The sequence below is a fragment of the Notamacropus eugenii genome, chromosome 4, assembly GCF_028372415.1.
Source record: "Notamacropus eugenii isolate mMacEug1 chromosome 4, mMacEug1.pri_v2, whole genome shotgun sequence".
Lineage (NCBI taxonomy): Eukaryota > Metazoa > Chordata > Mammalia > Diprotodontia > Macropodidae > Notamacropus > Notamacropus eugenii.
In genome coordinates, this window is record NC_092875.1 from 119558460 (window position 1) to 119578750 (window position 20291).

The 20291-nt window shown below is 38.2% G+C and overlaps 1 protein-coding gene across 15 annotated transcripts in view; it reads left to right on the plus strand.

Moving 5' to 3' along the window:
* MTSS1 (MTSS I-BAR domain containing 1) overlaps nt 1-20291 on the plus strand; it is a 228650-nt gene that overhangs the window by 169510 nt on the left and 38849 nt on the right. For all 15 annotated transcript variants that reach the window (XM_072603106.1, XM_072603110.1, XM_072603117.1 and 12 more), the window contains 3 exons: nt 3335-3419; nt 9843-9934; nt 16185-16259. In XM_072603106.1, the coding sequence (XP_072459207.1) occupies nt 3335-3419; nt 9843-9934; nt 16185-16259 (252 nt within the window). The remainder of the gene's footprint in view (nt 1-3334; nt 3420-9842; nt 9935-16184; nt 16260-20291) is intronic.

Below are 20291 nucleotides of genomic sequence, written 5' to 3' on the forward strand. Positions count from 1 at the left end.
TGATTAGTTAGAGATAACAGACAGAGGCCAGCACCCCATCCACAAATCTGCACTCAATAAACACTTGTTGAATGCATGAAATTCCCTGAATAGAGGTGTATCCAAATTCCCTGAATGAACATGAATCCAAATTAGAATTACTGCTTAGGTCCTTGTATCATTTTACCCTGTTTTCTTACAAGAGTCAAGAGCTCTTTGAGAGGAAAATTAGAAATGTGGTCAAACCCAGAGTCACAGATCCCCAGAGTCTGAGAGTGAAAAGGGACCTCAGCTGTCATTCAGTTTAGCATCTACATGATTGGAATTCTCCCTGTAATATAGTAGACAGGTGATCATCTAGCCTTTGCTTGAAAATCTCCTAGGAAGGGGATCCCACCACCTGTCAAGGAAACACATTCCACTTTGGGACAGCATGAATTTTAGGAATTTTTTGAGTCTACATTAGCCATCTTAAAGCTTCTACCCATTACTCTTGGTTCTGGCCCCAGGCACCAGAACCTCTTCCACAGAGTAGCTCTTCAAGCTTTTGAAGACACCTACTGTGTATACCCCTTTGTCTGGTCTTCCCCCAAATCAATAAATGTACCTAGTTCCTTCAGTTGATTATCACATGACATGGACCTAAGTCAACTCACCAACTTGGTTGTCTTCCCCACGACACTGTCCAGCTTCACATAGTTCGTCTTAAACTACACCCAGAACTGAGTATGTTACTCCAGATGTGTCCTAACGAGGGCCCAGTATAGTGGGACCATCACTTCCCTATTCCTGGAAGCTGGGCCTTTCTTCATGCAGCCCAAGATTGCTTTAGCTTTTTTGGCTGCCATATCACGCTGCTGACTCATCGAGCTTGCAATAAACTTAAACCCCCAGATCTCATTCAGAACAGCTGCTATCCTCCCCAATCTTGCTAATGGTGAAATTGGGTTTTTTTTGTAACCCTGCAAGAGGTTTTTTAAAGTTTTATGGATGTGTTTTGTTTCTATGTTACAAGCATTTACAGATCACCTTTACTTTGTGAGAGGTCTCATTAAAAAGGAAAACAATAAATAGAATTAATAATACGTTGACCTCATCTGGAAGTGCATGTGGCATTCTACATCTGTAGCAGCAGTAGCACCACCCCCTCAGGTTTTTTTAATTAGCAGAAATCTGTTTTCTCTTCATATTACTGCCAAGCTCATTGGGAGAAAAATGAAAAACATTCCTGGTAACAAATATATACATAATTAAGCAAAATAAATTTTCTCTCATTCTCTGTCTGTCTCTTTGTCTGTCTCTCTCTATCTCTCTTTCTCTTTCTCTCTCCCCTCTCCCTCTCCCCTCTCCCTCTCCCTGTGCCCCGTCCCTCTTTCTCCTTCCCTCCCTCCCTTAGTTTTCTTGGGCGTCAAGTCCTTATTAGTAATTTTTATTTTATTATTTTCATTGCAAAGGTCATTCTTTTGGAGTAGAATAACAGAAGTATAATAAAAATTGAGCTAGGGTGGCTTTTTCTCATTTATCCCTAACTTCTCTTACCTGCCCCAGGTAATTGTGGCTTTTTGTGAAGATCATAAAATACATACACACCCATACACACACAGCATATATTTGTAATATAGAGATTGTATATGTGTGTACTCAAAGCCTGTTAGATATTCTGGATAAAGGGGAAAGGATTTTTTCTTAGATTCTTTAAGGACCTGTGATTTTATTAGTGTACATGTTCCTCCCCACTCCACATTGTAAAATAATTGATGGTCTTTGACAGTTGCAGTGACTGAAAGATTCATTGGTTTTTAGCTAGGTCAGCCTTTAGACAATTGACAGAATAGAATTTATCTAAATTGCTTGGTGAGCTCCGTGGGCATCCCCATTGTTGTCTTCAATCAAATCCTCTTCTTCAATGTGGTTTTTTTTTTCACTTTGGGTCTTGAGCCTCCTTTGTCCCTTCTGGCTAGGTTTCCTTCCTTTACATATGAACCAGGTCCTTTCCAGACTAGTATAAAACTTGCCAGAGCTTAGGATACTGGTATAAAGCTCCGGAGCACAGGCTCACCTCTGTGTTCCCCATGAAGACTGGAACAGGATGGCAAGAAGAGAGGGTGGTATTTCAGTGAAGGGATGCAGGATAAAGGGGGAAATGAAAATGACAGTGATCTCAACAAAGATAAGAACTGGAGGAAAGTAGATCACAGGACAGGGAACACTTGAGGAGATAATTCTTGCCTGATAATTAACTTTGTCTTCAATTCACAGAGTTTTGCTTTGGAAATCTATCAGGATTGAATCAGTCCTAAATTGCTCGGTCTATTAAAATAGTGCCTTATTTGACGCTTTTTTTTTGTGCTGAACCCACAAGCTTCATTGTTTCCATAACATTTATAATTTTGCCTGGCCTTCAAGTGTTCAGTGTGGAGCTACCATCTGTGACTATCATCAGCTTCCTCCCCACACTCCCTCCACCCCAAACTAACATAGAGTTGCTTATTCAAGCATTGCTTTTGAGAAAGAGGAGGAGAACGTGACAAATCATTTAAGAAAAGAGAGTGAAGGGAGAAGATTTTTTGAGCAAATTCAGATAGCTTCGTAGACTTATTTTCCAGTATCTTCTCCTGGAACCTTCCCTGGTCAAGCTGTTTTTTGTAAGTTTTTTTTTTGTCAAGTTTATCCATTGGCATTGATAGCCTCTTTATTTTTCTGACTCTTGGTGACCCTGTTTAGGGTTTTTCTTGGCAGAGATACTGGAGTAGTTTGTCATTTCCCTCTCCAGCTCATTTTACAGATGAGGAAACTGAGGCAAGCAGGGTTAAGTAACTTGCCCAGGGTCACACAGCTAGGAAGTGTCTGAGGATAGATTTGAAATGGTGGAATTCTTCTGGCTCACTGCTTTGTCCACTGTGCCATCTAGCTGCTGCAGGTCAAGTATTACTCCAAGCCAAATTCATTTTTCCAGATGTTTTCTGACAAAATTAAGGTGCCTTTTCTATTTGGCTCAAGATAGTGTCCTCTTAATTTTGTTTCTATACCAAAGGACTGGATTTTAATGATCTCCCTGCGGGCTTCTCCTGAATAGCTTACTGTGAGTTTTCTTTTTCCATGAGCCAGAAATGAAAAATAACTTTCCCCTTAAGTGTCAGCTCTTGCATTAATTAATGTATGACATAATTCATATATTAATATTAATATGTATTAATATATGGTATAGGATTAAGGTTATATAAGTTATTCAACTATTGGTATTGATATTCTTTTTTTCTCTTATTAAAACTGAGTGAGATATTAAATGGAGGATGTACATTTTTGGTTTACTTGCTGGTATCTTGTCTCAGTCTTGTTTATTTTATGTTTTCAGGTGGTACCAGAGAAATCGGCTCTGCCCTGACCAGGATGTGTATGAGACATAGGAGCATAGAGACCAAGCTGAGACAGTTCTCCAGGTGAGTCACAGCATGTTTATTCAAAATAGGAAAGCGGAATTTGCTACTAATTATTCAGTTAGTAAGCATTTATTAAGTGCTTTCTGTGTACCAGGCACACAGTTAAGCTTATTGGAGATAGAGGAAGGAGACAAGCATTTATTAAGTATCTACTGTGTTCTAGGCACTGTGCAAAGTATTTTACAGATTAATATCTGTAATTAATTTAATACTTAATTAATGTAAATTAATCTCATGTGATTCATCAGCTCTTGGGGGGGGGGGTACTTACTATTATTCAATCAGTCAGTAAACATTTTTAAGTACCTACTATGTGCCCGGTACTTAAAAGTTGAGGATTCTAAGGCAGATAGAGGTTGAGTGACTTGCCCAGATTCACTTAGAGTGGGTTTGGGGAGAAGGGGGAATGGAAAGAGAATAAACATTTACATAGTACCTCTTACGTGCAAAGTATTTTTTACAAATATTATCTCACTTGAGACTCATGACAACCCTGGGAGGTGGGTACTATTATTATCCTCATTTTATAGTTGAAGAAACTGAGGCAGACACAGGTAAAATGTCTCACCCGTAGTCACATGTCTGAGGCCAGATTTGAACTCGGCCTTTACCAACTCCTGGTCTAGTACTCTATCTACGGTACCACCCACTGCTTCTGCAAGGAAAACAGTGATTAGAAAATACTAATTTCCAGATAGAGAAGAACACCGCCCCCCCCCAGATATAGACACAGACACAGACACACAGACACACACGTTTTATGTTGACCATTCCGGCTTAAAGAGTGTATGCTATTTTCTCTCAGCCATATAAACATAGTGATCAAGTGAAAAACCATTTTCCTGATCTTTTTAGACTCTCTTGGTGCCCCTGGGTAGTCATCATCACCCTGGATCACTTTGCAGAGCCTGAAACTGACTGAGCCAGCAACTCTTGATTCCCCACCAAACTGCTGATAGAGGAGAATTTGTATATAATAGGGAGTTGGCAGATTTAGGGGGTGGGAGTGGAGATCCCACCCTATTCCTTAATGCTACTAAACATTTATTAAGCTCTTAGTTTGTGCAGAGCACTGAACTAGGCACTGGGGAAGATGCAGGGTTTAGCAGTTTTACTCTCCTCTTTAGGTGGGTATTGGGGAGAAAGATATGACGCACTCACATGGAATATAGTGATCCAAGGACTAGCCTAGCTAAATTTGAACAGGCTAATCCTAAGCGTGGCCAAAGAATATGAATTTTGAGAGGCCACGTTAACTCTTTTTGAGGTTAGGTCTTTCTGGTTCACCTAAGGTAGATGTTCAGTGGTGTTTCACGGGCTCAGTCCCACTAGTAATAAGTGTGGGAGTACTGACCTGCTTCATTTGTCCAATTTGTCCCTTTTAGGCAGTGTGGGCTCCTTCTGCTCTCTGGGGCTCACCAGAAAGGTGATAGTCTTAGTGTGGACACACTGTCTGCTTACTCCTTTGCAGCTCAGACCTTCTAAACTCAAGTGACACACTCTTTGCCTCCCCAGCAGCAGGGATTGCAGATTCCAGATCAACTCTTAAATACCATATACTAAATTACACAAGGCTTAAGGTCCAAATAAATGGAAGGAACCAATACAGACCCTTTGAGTATTGAAGGTTTGATCAGCAGGACTCTGAAGTCTTACATAGCTTTACATCATGTTTTTACCAGTTTGATAGGTTATCAAAGTTTAATCTTCATGTTTTGATAACTATTTCAAAGTAGTTGATTTCCTTTGTAATTCTGTATATTTTATTTTATGCATTTAAAAACCTTATTCTGAGAAGGGGTGTATAGGCTTCACCATACTACCAAAAGGTCCTTGACACAATACTGCTTGTTTGGAAGTAAAATAAGATCAATTCATTGAATTGGAGAGGAGAAGAAGGTGAGGATAGTGCCCACTAGACTTAAACCTCAAAATTCCCCAATTTGCCCCCAGAAAGATGAGGTCTGTCTAGCACAGCCATTCCAAAGGGATGCCAACTGAACTCCCCTTACTTTTTAGCTGAGAGTGTCTGACCTGGTGAGAGTTGAGGATAAGGACTCTTTAAGTAAGCTAATTTGCTTGTTGACTTCTAAGTAACCTCTTAATTAAGTATTTAATAGACTATACTTTTAAAATTAGGGTGCCCTAAAATTAGACTTTAGTCCTGCTCTCTGAGAACTAGGCTTTAAGGCCTCCAAACTTTTATTGTCACTGGGAATTCCTCCTGTTATTAACTGACTCTTGGGATGGCCAGACAAATTAATATATGATTACCAGTCACTTTTCCCCTAGAAATAAGAACTTTTTGGTTTTATAGATTTAGTGAAGTAGAGTGGAAAGAACCCTGGATTTAGAGTCAAGAGTACTCAGGTTTGAGCCACAGCTCTATCACTCCATAGCTTATGACCTCTGCTTATTGTTTTCTCAAACTTAAAGTGAGAGATTTGGACCAGATGATCTCTGAAGACCCTTCCAATTTTAAATCTCTTATGTCCCTGACCCTGACTTTATTTTAGGGGCATTATATAGGAAGATTTTTCTTGCCCTTAATTAGTAAGATATTTTGGGAAAATTACCATATTTCAAGTCTGATTATTTCAATCATATTTGATGACTCAGATCTGTAAAGTATACAAAGGACATTTCTAAAGTCTGTGAGTTGCTCATAACTGGTGGTCCTCAAGAGAAGGGTTAATGATTCCTTGTCAAGAAGATTGTCAAAAAAAGATGCATGTTTCAAGTAGAGGTTGATTAATTAATCTAGTTTCTGAAGTATCCAGCAACTCCTAAGATTCTGGGGTTTTTTTCATTCATCTACATGAATAGTTTTAAAAATAAAAGATCCTTAAATTTATGGATGAGAATTTGATCTAATTTAGTTAAGAGTGTGAAAATTTAACTTAAGAGCTACATGAAACCTCACCAATCTCTTATTTCCCCATGAGGATTTTATGAAAACTTAAAGAAAGCTACTAAAAAAAATTTTTGATGACTCAAAGATAGTTGGAAGAAAAAGGGGATCAAGAAAAGTATTTGCTAGTACTTTGGCCTTAGCCATGATACTGAAGTCATCTAAGGAGGGTACTTTGTGGTGCATTCTAAATTTCCACAAAATAAGAAAGGGCTAAAGAGAACGTCCATTTGGAGGAGAGAGAAAAAGTTATATGACTTGTATGATGTCACATGTGGCATTGAGAAAATAATCCAGGTGTTTTCGTTTTTGACCCATGGACAGTGATACCACTAAAAACATAGCTGATAGGTGAAATAGTCTGTTGGTGTAATTGATTTCATTCCACAAACATTTAAGTACCTACTATGTGCTAGGCGGTGAGAGAAATAAAGACAAAAGTGCCCTTGAGGAATTTATATTTTCTTGAAGAAATAGGTGTATGTCTTTTTATGAAGAAACACGTACTCAAATAAATCAACACAAAAATGAACAAAGTAAATTTAAGACAATTTATGAGGGTGGGGAGGTTATAGATGCTCATAGATTTAGGGGATAAGAAGGTTTTCTATAGAGGTGGTGCTTGAGGAGATTACAAGAAGTAGAAATGAGGAAGGAAGAGAATTTCATACCTGTACAGTGGTATTGAGGTAGGTGATAGAATGATGTATACAGCCAGGACTGTACTGCCTCACAAGAGCCCACTGAAGAATTTGCATCGTGAGTGTTACACTTCATAAATAGCAAACAGTTTAGATCAAGGCTTGATTTATTGTTTTTTTGGCTGTTGATTTAAGAAAATGATGGAGAAAGTATTAATAATGGTAAATTAAACTTGAAAGTGTGTCTTTTGGAAAACTGGTTATTAAACATTTGTCAGCACACTGCTGTGCATAGGGAATATAGCAAGTAAGCCAGTTTGAGTAGAACTGAATTTAAAGGAGAGGAAGGGTATTAAGGTGAAATCAGCAAAGAAAGGTGGCTTGGAGCCATATTGTGAAGAGCTTTAACATGTGAGGCAAGAGAGTTTGGTTTTCATTCTGGAGGTGATAGAAGAGTCACCAGAGCTTTTTGAGAAGGAGCAGTTGATCAGTAAACATTTATTAAGCACCTGCTATGTGCTGAGCTCTGGGCATAACATAGTCAGATGTGTACTTTAGAAATATGAGTCTGTCCGCTGTGTGAGGAATGGATTGGAGAGGGGAACCACATAAGACAGAGAGGACAATTAGTAGTCTCCTAAATACTCCAGGCAAGAGGTGATGAGGGCCACAGGAGGGTGGTCACCATGTGAGTAGAGAAAAGGAGGTTCCAGGGGTAGACTTGGTAACTGGATTGGATGGGGGGAGGACTGAGGAGAAAGAAGAGTTAAGGATATTTGATGACACTGAGATTGCATATCTAGGTGAGTGGGTGATGGTTCATTCAGCAGAAATAGAAAATTTGGTAAGAGGCATGAGCTTTTAAGAGAAAGATTATGAGTGGTAAAAACTGTACAGAAAATAGAACACTGCTGTTCAACTTGAAATCATTCGAGTATTGATTATCTGGTTTGTGGATAATCCAGGTCCTAAATTCTCTCTCTCCCAGAGATGGAAACCAAAACAACTGAGGTACCACATCACACCTATCAGATTGGCAAATATGATAGAACAGGAAGATGATAAATGTCGGAGAGGATGTGGGAGAGTTGGAACACTAATACATTGTTGGTGGAGCTGTGAGCTGATCCAACCATTCTGGAGAGCAATTTGGAACTATGCCCAAAGGGCTACAAAAATATGCATACCCTTTGACCCAGCAATAGAGCTTCTAGGATTGTATCCCCAAGAGATCATTAAAATGGGAAAGGGTCCCATATGTACAAAAATCTTTTAGCAGTACTGTTTGTGGTGACCAAAAAAACTGGAAATCAAGGGGATGCCCATCAATTGGGTAATGACTGAATAAATTGTGGTATATGAATGTAATGGAATACTATTGTGCTATAAGAAATGATGAACAGGAAGACTTCAGAGAGGCCTGGAAGGACTTATATGATCTGATGCTGAGCAAAAGGAGCAGAACCAGGAGAACTTTGTACATAGCAACAGCCACAGTGTGTGAGAAATTTTTCTGGTAGACTTGGAACTTTGTAGCAGTGCAAGGACTTAAAAAAAATTCCCAATGGTCTTCTAAGGCAAAATGCCTTCCACATCCAGAGAAAGATCTATGGAATTCAATCACAGAATGTAGCAGATCATTTTTTTGTATGTGTATTGCATTTTGGTTTGTTAGATGATTTCTCCCATTCATTTGGATTCTTCTACACAGCGTGACTATAGTGAAAATGTATTTAATAGGAATGTATGTGTAGAACCTATATACAATTGTATGCCATCTCCGGGAGGGAGGCGGGAGGTAAAGAGGAGGGAGGGAAAAATAATAATCTAAGTTATATGGTAGTGATTGTAGAACACTGAAAATAAATAAAATTAATTTAAAAAAAATTCTCTCCCTCCCTCAAGTTTCTACCCTTTTTACCCACATCCATGTTTATTAGAACGAATACTAAATGATGAACAGGGGAAAATGAACCTAAATTCAAACTGTCCTCCTTAAACAGCTTCTTAGCCCTCTATAAGATCATTCCTTGAATAAAGCTGGTTTAAAGTTGACTAATTTATTAGTGAATCTTGTTAGGCAGCTGGGAATACAGTACAGGATTTGAAGTCAGGAAGACTTTGCAATTGAATCCAGCCTCAGATATTCACCATCTTTGTGAACTTTGGACAAATCACTCAACTGCTTTTAGCCTCAGTTTCCTCATCTGTAAAATGGGTATAATCATACTACCTGTCTCACATGGTTTCTGTGAGAATCAGTATATTTACAATACTTTAATGTTATATAAATGTTAGTCATTTTGTATATTCAACATTCATTGCCAACCGGTAGTCAGGAAACATTTATTTAGAATCCTCTGTGTGCCAGGCATTAAGCTGAACTCTAGGGTTACTAAGAAAAGCAAAACTTCAGATACTATGCTCAAGGAGTTTACATTTTAATGGGGAGAGATAGCATTCAAACAACTTTGTACAAGCAAACAATATTCAGCATAAATTGGAGATAATTAACAGAGGGAAGTCACTAGAATTAGATTGTTGAACTCCTTCAAGTCAGAGACTATCTTTTGCCTTTTTTGAATATCTAATGCTTAGCGGAATGCCTGACATATGTATATCTATATCTATGTCTATATCTATATCTATATATATAGTAACTGTTTAATACATATTTTTTGATCACTTGATTAATTGAATTAAAGGGGATCAGGAAAGTCTTCCTGTGGAAAGTTGAATTTTTAATTAGAACTTGAAGGTAGTTGGGATCTCACTGTGTTTGTAGGAGCTGCAAATCTGAAAAGTTGTTAAGGTGAGGGGAAGTTTGAGGCATTTGCTAACATGAAATTTTTTATCTTTTTATGATAAAAGTGCTTTAATTGATTGCCTGATAAACCCACTTCAAGAACAGATGGAAGAATGGAAGAAAGTGGCCAACCAGCTGGATAAAGACCATGCAAAAGGTATTTGTTGGATGTGTTGTGGTTCTTTGGGATAAATCTGGGTGGCTGGCATCCAGTGCCTCTCTGTTCATTCTAATACCAGCAAGAGTCTGGTGGTTCCCTGGTTGTGTGCAGAATAAGGCAAGGAACTGATCTAGCAGTAAGCTAATAATGTCAGAGAACAACCAAGTAGGCATTATTTCCATTTTTCTTTTTTGTAAAAAAAGGAATAAAGCAAATACGTAAATTGTCTGATAGTTTTGGTGAAAATGAGCCCAATTAGACTCAAATCACAGCAGATGAGTTACACTAAAACACTTCAGGTGATTTCCTGGTGCCAAGATGGCAGAGTGAGGAAGGAACCCTCTGAAGCCCTCCCAAATTCCCCTCTGAACACCTAGAAAACCACCTCAGAATTGACCTAAGAGCAGGGAAGAGCTTACCAGCCTAGCAGGAAAGCTCTGTCTCACTGGGGTGGGGGTGGGAGGAGAGTATGGTCCAAAAGCAGCAGCAGCCAGCCTCATAGCAGGGTGCCTACAGCAAGCCTCCGAGCCTGGGGAATATCACCAGTGGCCCCTGCCCTATTACAAACCAGTAGCCCCCTAAGCAAGTGGGCAGTTTGTGCAGTACAGAAAGGCACCACTCCAGTGACCCCCACTCCTAGCACCAAGCCATCAGTGAGGCCTTGACAGCACTGCTGACCAAAGGTGAAACCCCACCCCAGAGCTGACCAACATGGAGACCCTGCCCATGGAGCCTACCAGCAGAGAGAGATTCAGTTTCCATAGCAACCCAACAGCAGGACTCCATCCCTTAGGCAGATCAGAAATAAAATTATTCCTCCAGGGCCTGCTAACGGAGAGGCCCTGTTTCCATTAGCAACACAGCAGCAAGGCCCCACCCCTGGAGCAGGACAGCAGCTAAACCCCTCCCCCTCCCAGTACAAGCCAGAAGGCAAGCCTATCCCTCCAGAGAAAGCAAGCAGCTAAGCCCTGAAGCCCTTTGAAAGCCAACAGTAAGACCCAGAGTCCTAGCACAAAAAGCTTGTGACAGTGCAGGACCAGAGCCCAACTCTCACATAAAAGCACCAAGTCGAAAAAAAAGGCAGAAAAAAAACCAAAGAGCTTGACTATAGAACGTTACTGTGGTGTTAGGGAGGATTAAGGAGGACAGTGTCAAAATGGCTACATGTGAAGCCTCTGAGAAAAATGTAATTTGGTCTTAGCCCCAAAAAGAATTCCAGAAGAGCTTAAAAAGAATTTTAAAAAGCAAATTAGAGAAGTAAGAAAAAAAATGGGAAAAAGGAATTGGAGTAATGCAAGAAAATCAAGGAAAAAAAAAGTCAATGCCATGGGGAAAGATATACAAAAATTTACCAAGAAAAATAACTCCTTCAAAAGCAGAATTGGCCAGATGGAAAAGGAAGTACAGAGGCTCACTGAAGAAAATAATTCTTTAAAAATTAGAATTGAACAAGTAGAAACTAGTAACTCTATGACATGCCAAATACAATAAAGCGAAATCAAAAGAGTAAAAAAAGAGAAGGGAATATGAAATTTCTCATTGCAAAAACAGCTGACCCAGAAAATAGATGTAGGAGAGATAATATAAGAATTATTGGATTACCTGAATTATCAAAAAAACCTGCCATGTTATAGTATAACTAGAAAGCAAAATAGAAATTGAAAGAATTCTCCTATTGCCTCCTGAAAAAGATCTGAAAATGAAAACTCCCAGGAACATCATAACTAAATTCCAGAGATCATGGATCAAGGAGAAAATATTGTAAGCAGCCCAAAAGAAATAATTCAGATATTGTGGAGCTGTAGTCAGAATTGCCTAAGATTTGGCAGCTTCCACATTAAAGAACTGGAGGGCTTGGAATATGATATACCAGAAGGCAAAGGAGTTAGGATTATAACCAAAAATCACCTACCCAGCAAAACTGAATATAATTTTTCAGGGAAAAAACTGAATATTTAATGAAATAGAGGACTTTCAAGCATTCTGACTAAAAGACAAGAGCTGAATAAAATGTTTGACTTTCAAATTCAAGACTCAAGGGAAAACATAAAACAAGGTAAAAAAGAAACAAGAAAGAGAAAGCATAAGAAATTTATTAAGGTTAACTATTTATATTTTTATATGGCAAGATAACATTTGTAACTCTTAACTTTATTACCAAAAAAAAAAGTTAGGAGTATATGTAGAGAGAGGGTGTGACTATAAGGTGACTTCGATGGAATGATACCCAAAAAAACAAAATAAAGAGGTGAGAAAGAAAATTGAAGTAGAAGAAGGAGGGGGAAGATTGAATGGAGTAAATTATCCCACATAGAAGAGGCATGGAAAAACTATTGTAATGGAGGGGAAGATAGGGAAGGGAGTGGCAGGTAAAGCTTAAACCTTACTCATCAGAATTGGCTCAAAGAGGGAGTAACAGACATACTCAGGTGGATATAAAAATCTGTCTTACCTATAAGGAAGTAAAAAAAAGGACAGGAGTAATAGAAGGGGAGGGAGGACTGATAAAAGAGAGTGTGCATTAGGGAAAGTAAGATCAGAAATAAAACACTTGTGAGGAGGGCAAGTGTAGGGGGTGAGAAAGAAGGATATAAACAAGCAAAAAATAGCATGGAGGGAAATACACAGTTATCATATAAATGTGAATGGAGTGAATTTGCCCCTAAAACAGAAGCGGATAGCAGAATGGATTAAAAACCAGAATCGTTCATTATATTGTTAACAAGAAACACATCTGAAGCAGAGACACACGTAGGGTAAAGGTAAGGGGCTGGAGCAGGATCTATTATGCTTTAGCTGAAGCAAAGAAAGCAGAGGTAACAATCATTATTTCAGAAAAAGCTAAAGCAAAAATAGATCTAATTAAAAGAGATAAAGAAGGAAATTATATCTTGCTGAAAGGTACTGTAGACAATGAAGACAATACTAAACGTATATGCACTAATAGTATAGCATCTAAATTTTTGAAGAAGTTGGATGAATTACAGGAGGAAATATATAATAAAACTATACTAGTAGAGGACCTCAACTTTCCCTTCTCAGAACTAGATAAATCTAACAAAAAAATAAGAAAGAAGTTAAGAAGTTGAAGAAACTAGAAAAGTTAAATATGATTGCTCTCTGGAGAAAACTGAATGGTAATTGAAAGGAATATACCTTTTCTCAGTAGTATGTGGCACTACACAAAGACTGACCATGTATTAGTACATAAAAACCTTACAACCAAATGTAGAAAAGCAGAAGTATTAAATAATCCTGTTCAGATCATAATGCAGTAAATGTTATTGAAAATGAACAATGGGATGACATTGAAAATTAATTGGAAATTAAATAATCTAGTTATAGAAAACAAGTGGATCAAAGGACAGATATTAGAAATAATAGATAATTTCATTAAAGAAAATGACAACGTGACAATATACCAAAATTTATGGAATACAGCCAAAGTGGTCCTTAGGGGAAAATTTGTATTTCTGATTGTTTACATCAATAAAATATAGAAAAAGCACTTCCATTTTACAGAAAAGGAAAATAAGGTTCAGATAGGTTAAATGACTTGCCCAGGGTCACCCAAATAGTATTAGAGGGAGGATTTGAACTTAGGTCTCCCTGACTCCTAGTCTATCCCTTTATTCACTATTCCAAGATTACATGTTGGTAGGAACTGGAGATTTTGTTCTTTTTTGGCATAGCCTTTTTAGAAGCCAGAATCACCAACATACTACAATGAGGCACTGGACAAAGACCTTAAGGGGGATTATCATGCAAATTAATTTAATGAGCTTGGGGTGACCCTTGGTTTCAGGGTCAGAAATCTTTTTCAGGCCCTACCAAGCTGGAAGAAATGGGTGAAGGACTGCATATCTGTCTGTGAAGGATGAATTACAGAAGGAAATAGATAATAAAACTATACTAGTAGAGTATAATTAAAATATATCATAATTCATACCAGTAGAGCTAACTTCAGAGGAGTTCTTCAGCAGATTGGACACAAGTGATTAATTGTTCAGGCATCGTAACTCTCAGAAGACTATCTTTTTTAAGGCGTGAAGGTATTTTGTTAAGTCGTGGTGGAAGGGGAGTAGCCATACTAATAGTCATAAATTATTACAGTACTGTGATATAAGCCACATTTCATCTTGGTATTCTCTTTCTCCTTTACCGTCATCCCTGTTTGGTAAAATTAATCTCCAGTGACCAAGTTAGTTTTATATGATTTAATCCAACTTTCTTGTTTTATGTATAAGGAAAATCAAATCCCAAACAAGTTAAGTGACTTACCGAGGGTCATACAGTTTATTCATGGGGACTTATTCCCCATCAGCTGATTACATCTTTGAATCAACAAGTATTTGTTAAGCTCCTACTATGTGCCAGACACTTTGCTAGGCACTAAGGATAGTAGTACAGAGAACAAAACAGCCCCTACTCTTGTAGAACTTCTTTTCTGGCTTTCCCCAGTTGCTCATTTATGCTTTATCCTCAAAAAAACCCTCACTTGATCCTACCATCTCTGCTGGCTGTTGTCCTGTCACACAAGAGGCCCTCCATCTTTTTGCTCACTCACTTCTAAACCCTCAGCAATGTAACTTCTGATTTCGTTGTTCAAATACTAACTTCCCTGTGCAAAAGGACCAGTCACTCTTAAGGACAGTTTCTCAGTCCTCATCCTTCTTGGCCTCTCTGTAGCCTCTTTATACTTTTGACTGTCTTCTCCTTCAAGATAGTCTGTCCTCTGTAGGTTCTTGTGATACTACTGTCCTCTGGTTCTCCTCCTACTGATCCATTTTGCTCCTTCTTAATCTTCATTTTAAATACAGGTATTCCCAGGGTGTCTGTCCTTGACCTTCTTCTAACCTTATACTATTTCTCTTGATGATCTCACAAGCTTCCATGGATTCATTGATCATGTCTAGGCAGATGATTCCCAAATCTATACATCCAGGCCTAGTCTTTTCCTGAGGTCTAGCCCCTTGTTGGAGTAGCTAGGTGGTACTGTGAATAGAGTTCTGGGCTTGGAGGCAGGAAAAATTATCTTCATGAGTTCAAACCTGGCCTCAGACACTTGCTAGCTATGTGACTCTGGGCAAGTCACTTAAGCCTGTTTGCTCTAATTTCCTCATATGTAAAATGAACTGGAGAAGAAAGTGGCAAACCACTCCAGTATCTTTGCTAAGAAAACCCCAAATGGGGTCACAATCAGACATAACTGAAAAACAACAGAAGTCCCTTATGACCAACTGTCTTTTCTCCATCTCAAGTTAGATGCCCTGTAGGCAACTCAAACTTAACATGTTCAAAGCAGAAATATTTATCTTTTCTTCCAAATCTCTCTTTCCATCTTTCCTATTACTATTAAGGGCACCATCAACTTCTGAGTTATCTAAACTTCAACTTTGATGCCATTCTGAACTCCTTGCTCTTACTCACCCCCACCCCCCATTTGATCTGTTGTCAATTTTTATCATTTCTGTCTTCGCAGCTAGTCTTATCCCCTCACATAGCTATCACCCTAATAGGTCCTCCTCACTTTTTGACTGAACTATTTCAGTAACCTTCTAATTGGCCTCCCTACTTCACATCTTTCCCCACTCTAGACCATTCTCCACTTAACTGCCAGAGAAAATTTCTTAAAACACGGATCTAACCTTGTCACTTCTTGACCTCAATCCCCGCTCCAAGTCAACAAACACTGGTGGATTCTTTTTACCTCTGGGATAAAATTTAAAATCCTCTGTTTGACTTTTAAAGCCTTTTTTATCCTGACTCCAACCTACCTTTATTCCCCTTCGTGAACTCTCTACAATCTAGCTTCTTGGACCTGCTTGCTTTTATTCACATGTGACATTCCATTTCCCTACTCAGTGACTTTTCATTGGCTGTACCTATATGCCTATAATATACTTACCCTCCTAACCTCTGCCTCCTGCCTTCCCTGGCCTTCTTCAAGACTTGGTTCATATCCCATCTTATGCAAAAGACTTTTCCTGATCTCTCTTACTTCCAGTGTCTTCTTATGACAAGCTATTCTGTCTCGGATTTAATAGCTCCTTTATTTCAAAATGCTGATCTAAGGTTTTTTGGGATTTTTTTACAGTAGTCTTTGCATAAAGCTGTTCATGAGTCATGTTATATTGAACTTTCCACCACAAAGTAAATAGTTTATTTGTTCCCTTTTAACATTTTTCAGGTTGAAGCATACTCAAATCTCTCTCTCTCTCTTTTTCTCTCTCTTTCTTTTTCTCAGAGTACAAAAAAGCCCGCCAAGAGATAAAAAAGAAGTCATCAGATACACTGAAGCTTCAGAAGAAAGCCAAAAAAGGTAATCTTTACAATTCCATTGTTAATATTTTCACATTAAGAAAACGATGGCAACTTGATATCTGAAATGTTGAAAATATTTAATTTTCTGGTATATGTTCCATATGATGTTCCACTTACTTCATGTCCACATATGGTTAAACAGAATTTGGCAACTGGGCTAAAGACCTCTAGGTACAAGATTTATATTAATATAAGACATGATTAAAGCGATATATGATTTTTCTTCTTTTTGTCTTCAAAAACTGACAGTATCTCTGCCTATTGTGCAGGGTAATGAAACCTATAGATTTCCTAGAAGCCTTGGAATAATGCATAAAAGCCTTTATGTAAATGTTCAGGAGGAATTATAGGAGAAATCATTCTATTTTCTCCTCTGTCTTTCACAGCCTGTAATCTCCTAACCCTTTATTAAATCTTGTAAGATTCATAAAATGACTGCCGTGGAAGCCGGATGTTGTTTCTGGACTGGTGCACAATTACACACATAGTACTTGGCAGTATGAAGGCACATTACAAAACACCTTCAGCAAGGGCTTGCCTTACTTTTCCATCACTCTCTGAGCATTGTTCTGAATCAATTTCACACCCAAGTCCATGACAGATGATCAGCTCTGTGTATCATGTAACAAAGCTTCATTTGTTTCTGGTCTGTTTTGTATAAAATACTGAACCAGCTAACAAGTTGTCATCTTTGAAAAGGCATGATTGAGAGTAGAAGCTTGGTGGGGTGAGCAGGAAAAAAGACCTAAAATGTTCCAGTAATTCAGAAGTTTTCATGATCCATAGAATCCCATCATATTAGAGCTGGAAAGGAACCACAGAGATTATCTAGTTCAAGTATTCTTAATGTAGAGTCTATGAACTTTTTTTAATACTTCAATAACTGTATTTCAATATAATTGGCTCCTGTTGTAATTGCATGTATTTTATTGAATGTATTTTAAAATATTCTGAGAATGGTTCTAGTCCATAAGCTTAACCAGACTGCCAAAGAAGTCTATATTACAGACAAAGCTAAGAAGTCCTATATTAGTCCGATCTCATTTTATGGAAGAGGCAGCTGAAATATAGAGAGGTGAGTGACTTATCCAAGGTCACACAGCCGTTATGTGGCAAACTTAGGACTCAAGCCTGGATCTGACTCCCAAGTTCAGTGTTCTTCCTACTCTTTACTGGAGAAAAGGATCATCAGGAGTCAGTGGTGGAATCATCGTTGAAGCTGCTGCCCTTTGGGTGGGTTCCTGAGATCTTTGTTAGTGCTTCATGCAGTGACACTTTTTTTTAAAAAAAATGTGTAGCTTATGAGGATTGGTTTCTTTACATTATCCTCATACCACTTATTTCTTACTTATTGATTAGACTGAGATTTCTGAGGTGAACCTTTCTAAAGACTATTAATATTTTCTTTTCAGCCAGATCTACAAATAAGAAAGAAAGTAATAAACAACCAGAAAACAGAGAATGTGCAGCTGAGACACTGATTAGAACCTTCAGTGTTCTTGTTTGGGAGAGAGCAAGCAGACAGATTTAGAGTTGGAAGGAATTCTAGGGGTCATCTAGTTCAAACCCTTCATTTTACAGATTGAGAAACTGAAGTCCAGAGAAGCTTAAATTATAGGATCATTAGATAGAGAAAGAAAGAGAATTCAGGAGCCAACTCCCCCTCCCCATTTTACATATGGGAAAACCGAGGTCCACAGAGGTGAAATCATTAAGGTCACACAGGTAAGTGAGAGAAGAAAAATTGGAACTCAAATTCTCCCATTCCAGATCCAGTAGACTCCTCTGCAACTCAGAGACTTCTTCAAGGTTACACAGGCAATAAGTAAAAGTGCTGGAGTTCAAACCTAGGACTTCAGACTCTAAACTTAACTCTCTTTCCACCATCAATTACTTTTGATTCTTTTTTTTAATCACTAAATCTGGTCCCTCAAGTAGTATGTAATAGTTCCCCACTTAAAATAATAGGTTTAAATGTAGAAGAGAACTTAAGGGTCATCTAATCTCACCTTCCCAATTTCCAGATAAATAAACTGAGGTCCAAAGAAGTGATTTTTTCCAAGGTCACCTGGAGAATAGTCACCTTAATTCAAGTGTCTCTCCTCTGAGATTACCCATAGTTTATCTTGTCTATCTCTTGTTTATACTTAGTTGTTTCCATGTTGTTTCCTCTGTTAATTGAGAGTAGACACTTCATGATTTTTTTACTTTTCTCTGTATCCCCAGTTTTTAGCACAGTGCCTTGCACATAGGAGGCATTTGACAGTGGTAGTTGACTGATGGACTACTTAAAGTTTCTACAATTTTAAATCATTCTAGGATCTTTATGGAATGAGGATAGAAAAACAAAGTCCCGGGTACTTGCCTTCCAGTCAATCACTTAACAGCATAGCCAGTAAGCATCTATTAAGTGCCTGCTATGTGTCAGGCACTGTGTTAAGTCCTGAGGATACAAAAAAAGGCAAAAACATGATGCATGTTTTCAAGGAGCTCACATTATAATGGGGGAGACGACATGCAAGTAAGTACGTACATACAAAATAAATGGGAGGTAATGTCTCTGGAGAGGCACTAGCTCACAGCAGGAAGACCCAGGAAAGGCCTCTTCCATAAAGTGGAATTTGAGCCGAGTCTTGGTAAGAGATTCCTTTGGATGCAATGTTGTTGGGGTGTTTTGTCAATGTTTCTTGAAGCATTATCCTCCAACCTGTCTTCTTCCCTACTCTAATACTGATTTCCTTCTAGAGATAGAGTGCTCCTAGTCTGTTTTTGATTTGGGAATTTTTCCTCTCCTATCTATGAAGATTGTTCCAACTAAGACATAATCCTTTTTTTTTCTACAACCCACAGGTAACAGATAGTTGTTAATGTGTCTACCTCAATTCAGTCCAGACCCCTTTATGTTCTAATCCCCTACTCAAAGTTCCCCCAGTGCTTTAAGAACTGAGAGCAGAGATAAAGGAAATGGGTGTGAAAGCAAATCTGTCTGAATCCACTTTTCAGAGATTCTTTAAAGTTTCAGAAGTGGGAAACTGACCAGATTCTCCCATTTGGAGATCACAGATTTATACTTAGAGCAATGGGGCATTTAAATAATTCTCCAAGTATTCATTGAGACACTGCTCTGTGCCCAATGCTGGATGCTTTCAGGTTTAGAAGAAAAGTATAAGAAACAACCCTTTTCTTTTTCTAGGAAAAAAACAACATTACAGGGAAAAATAACCCTCAGATAGATGATTCTCTTCTCTTCACTGCTGCTTTCTTACAAAAAAATCCCTTATTAAAAGGAATTTATGTAAGGTATAGTGTGAAACAATAAACTGGGATATGTTCTTGTAAGAAGGTTTTAACGATTTTGTATGTCTAAAATTAATGAAGTTATTAAACTCATGTAAAAAATGTAATTTGTTTTTAAAGTAAAAAATTACTTGAGTTCCACCCGTTTATATTTCCTATAGATATTCAGATATTCACATATCTGCAGTTTCTCCTGGCCATTGATTAACTGGCTCTTCTTAAATAGTTTTACATAATAGAATGGAAGCCATCCCATAGCGACTGAAGGACCATCCTGTTTTTTTTCCCCTTTATACTCAGCACCTAGGACAGTTCCCTGCACAGATTAGGCTACTTCTGTGTGTTTCCTTAATCAATGTGTTTGAACAGGGATACTGAGAACTAGAGGTTAACAGCCATTTCTCCTGTGACTAATAATACTTTATAGGAGGTTAAATATCAATAATATTGACTGTTGAAAAAAATATTTAAATGCTATTGTGTATAATATAAGCGCTTTAAAGTAGTTGAAGCAAGGCAGTGTGGCAAAGCAGACAGAATGAGGATTGGTCTTGGAATCAAGAATATTTGGGGTCAGACTGGACCTCAGGTACATGCTAGCTGTGTGATCCTGGGCAAGTCATTTAACCTTTCATTGTCCCCAGGCTACTCCAGAAGGATGGGTTGCTGATTTGCATTGGTAAATGGAGTAGTTTCTCTCTAAAGAGTTCAGAACCATCCCCTCATCCCTGCC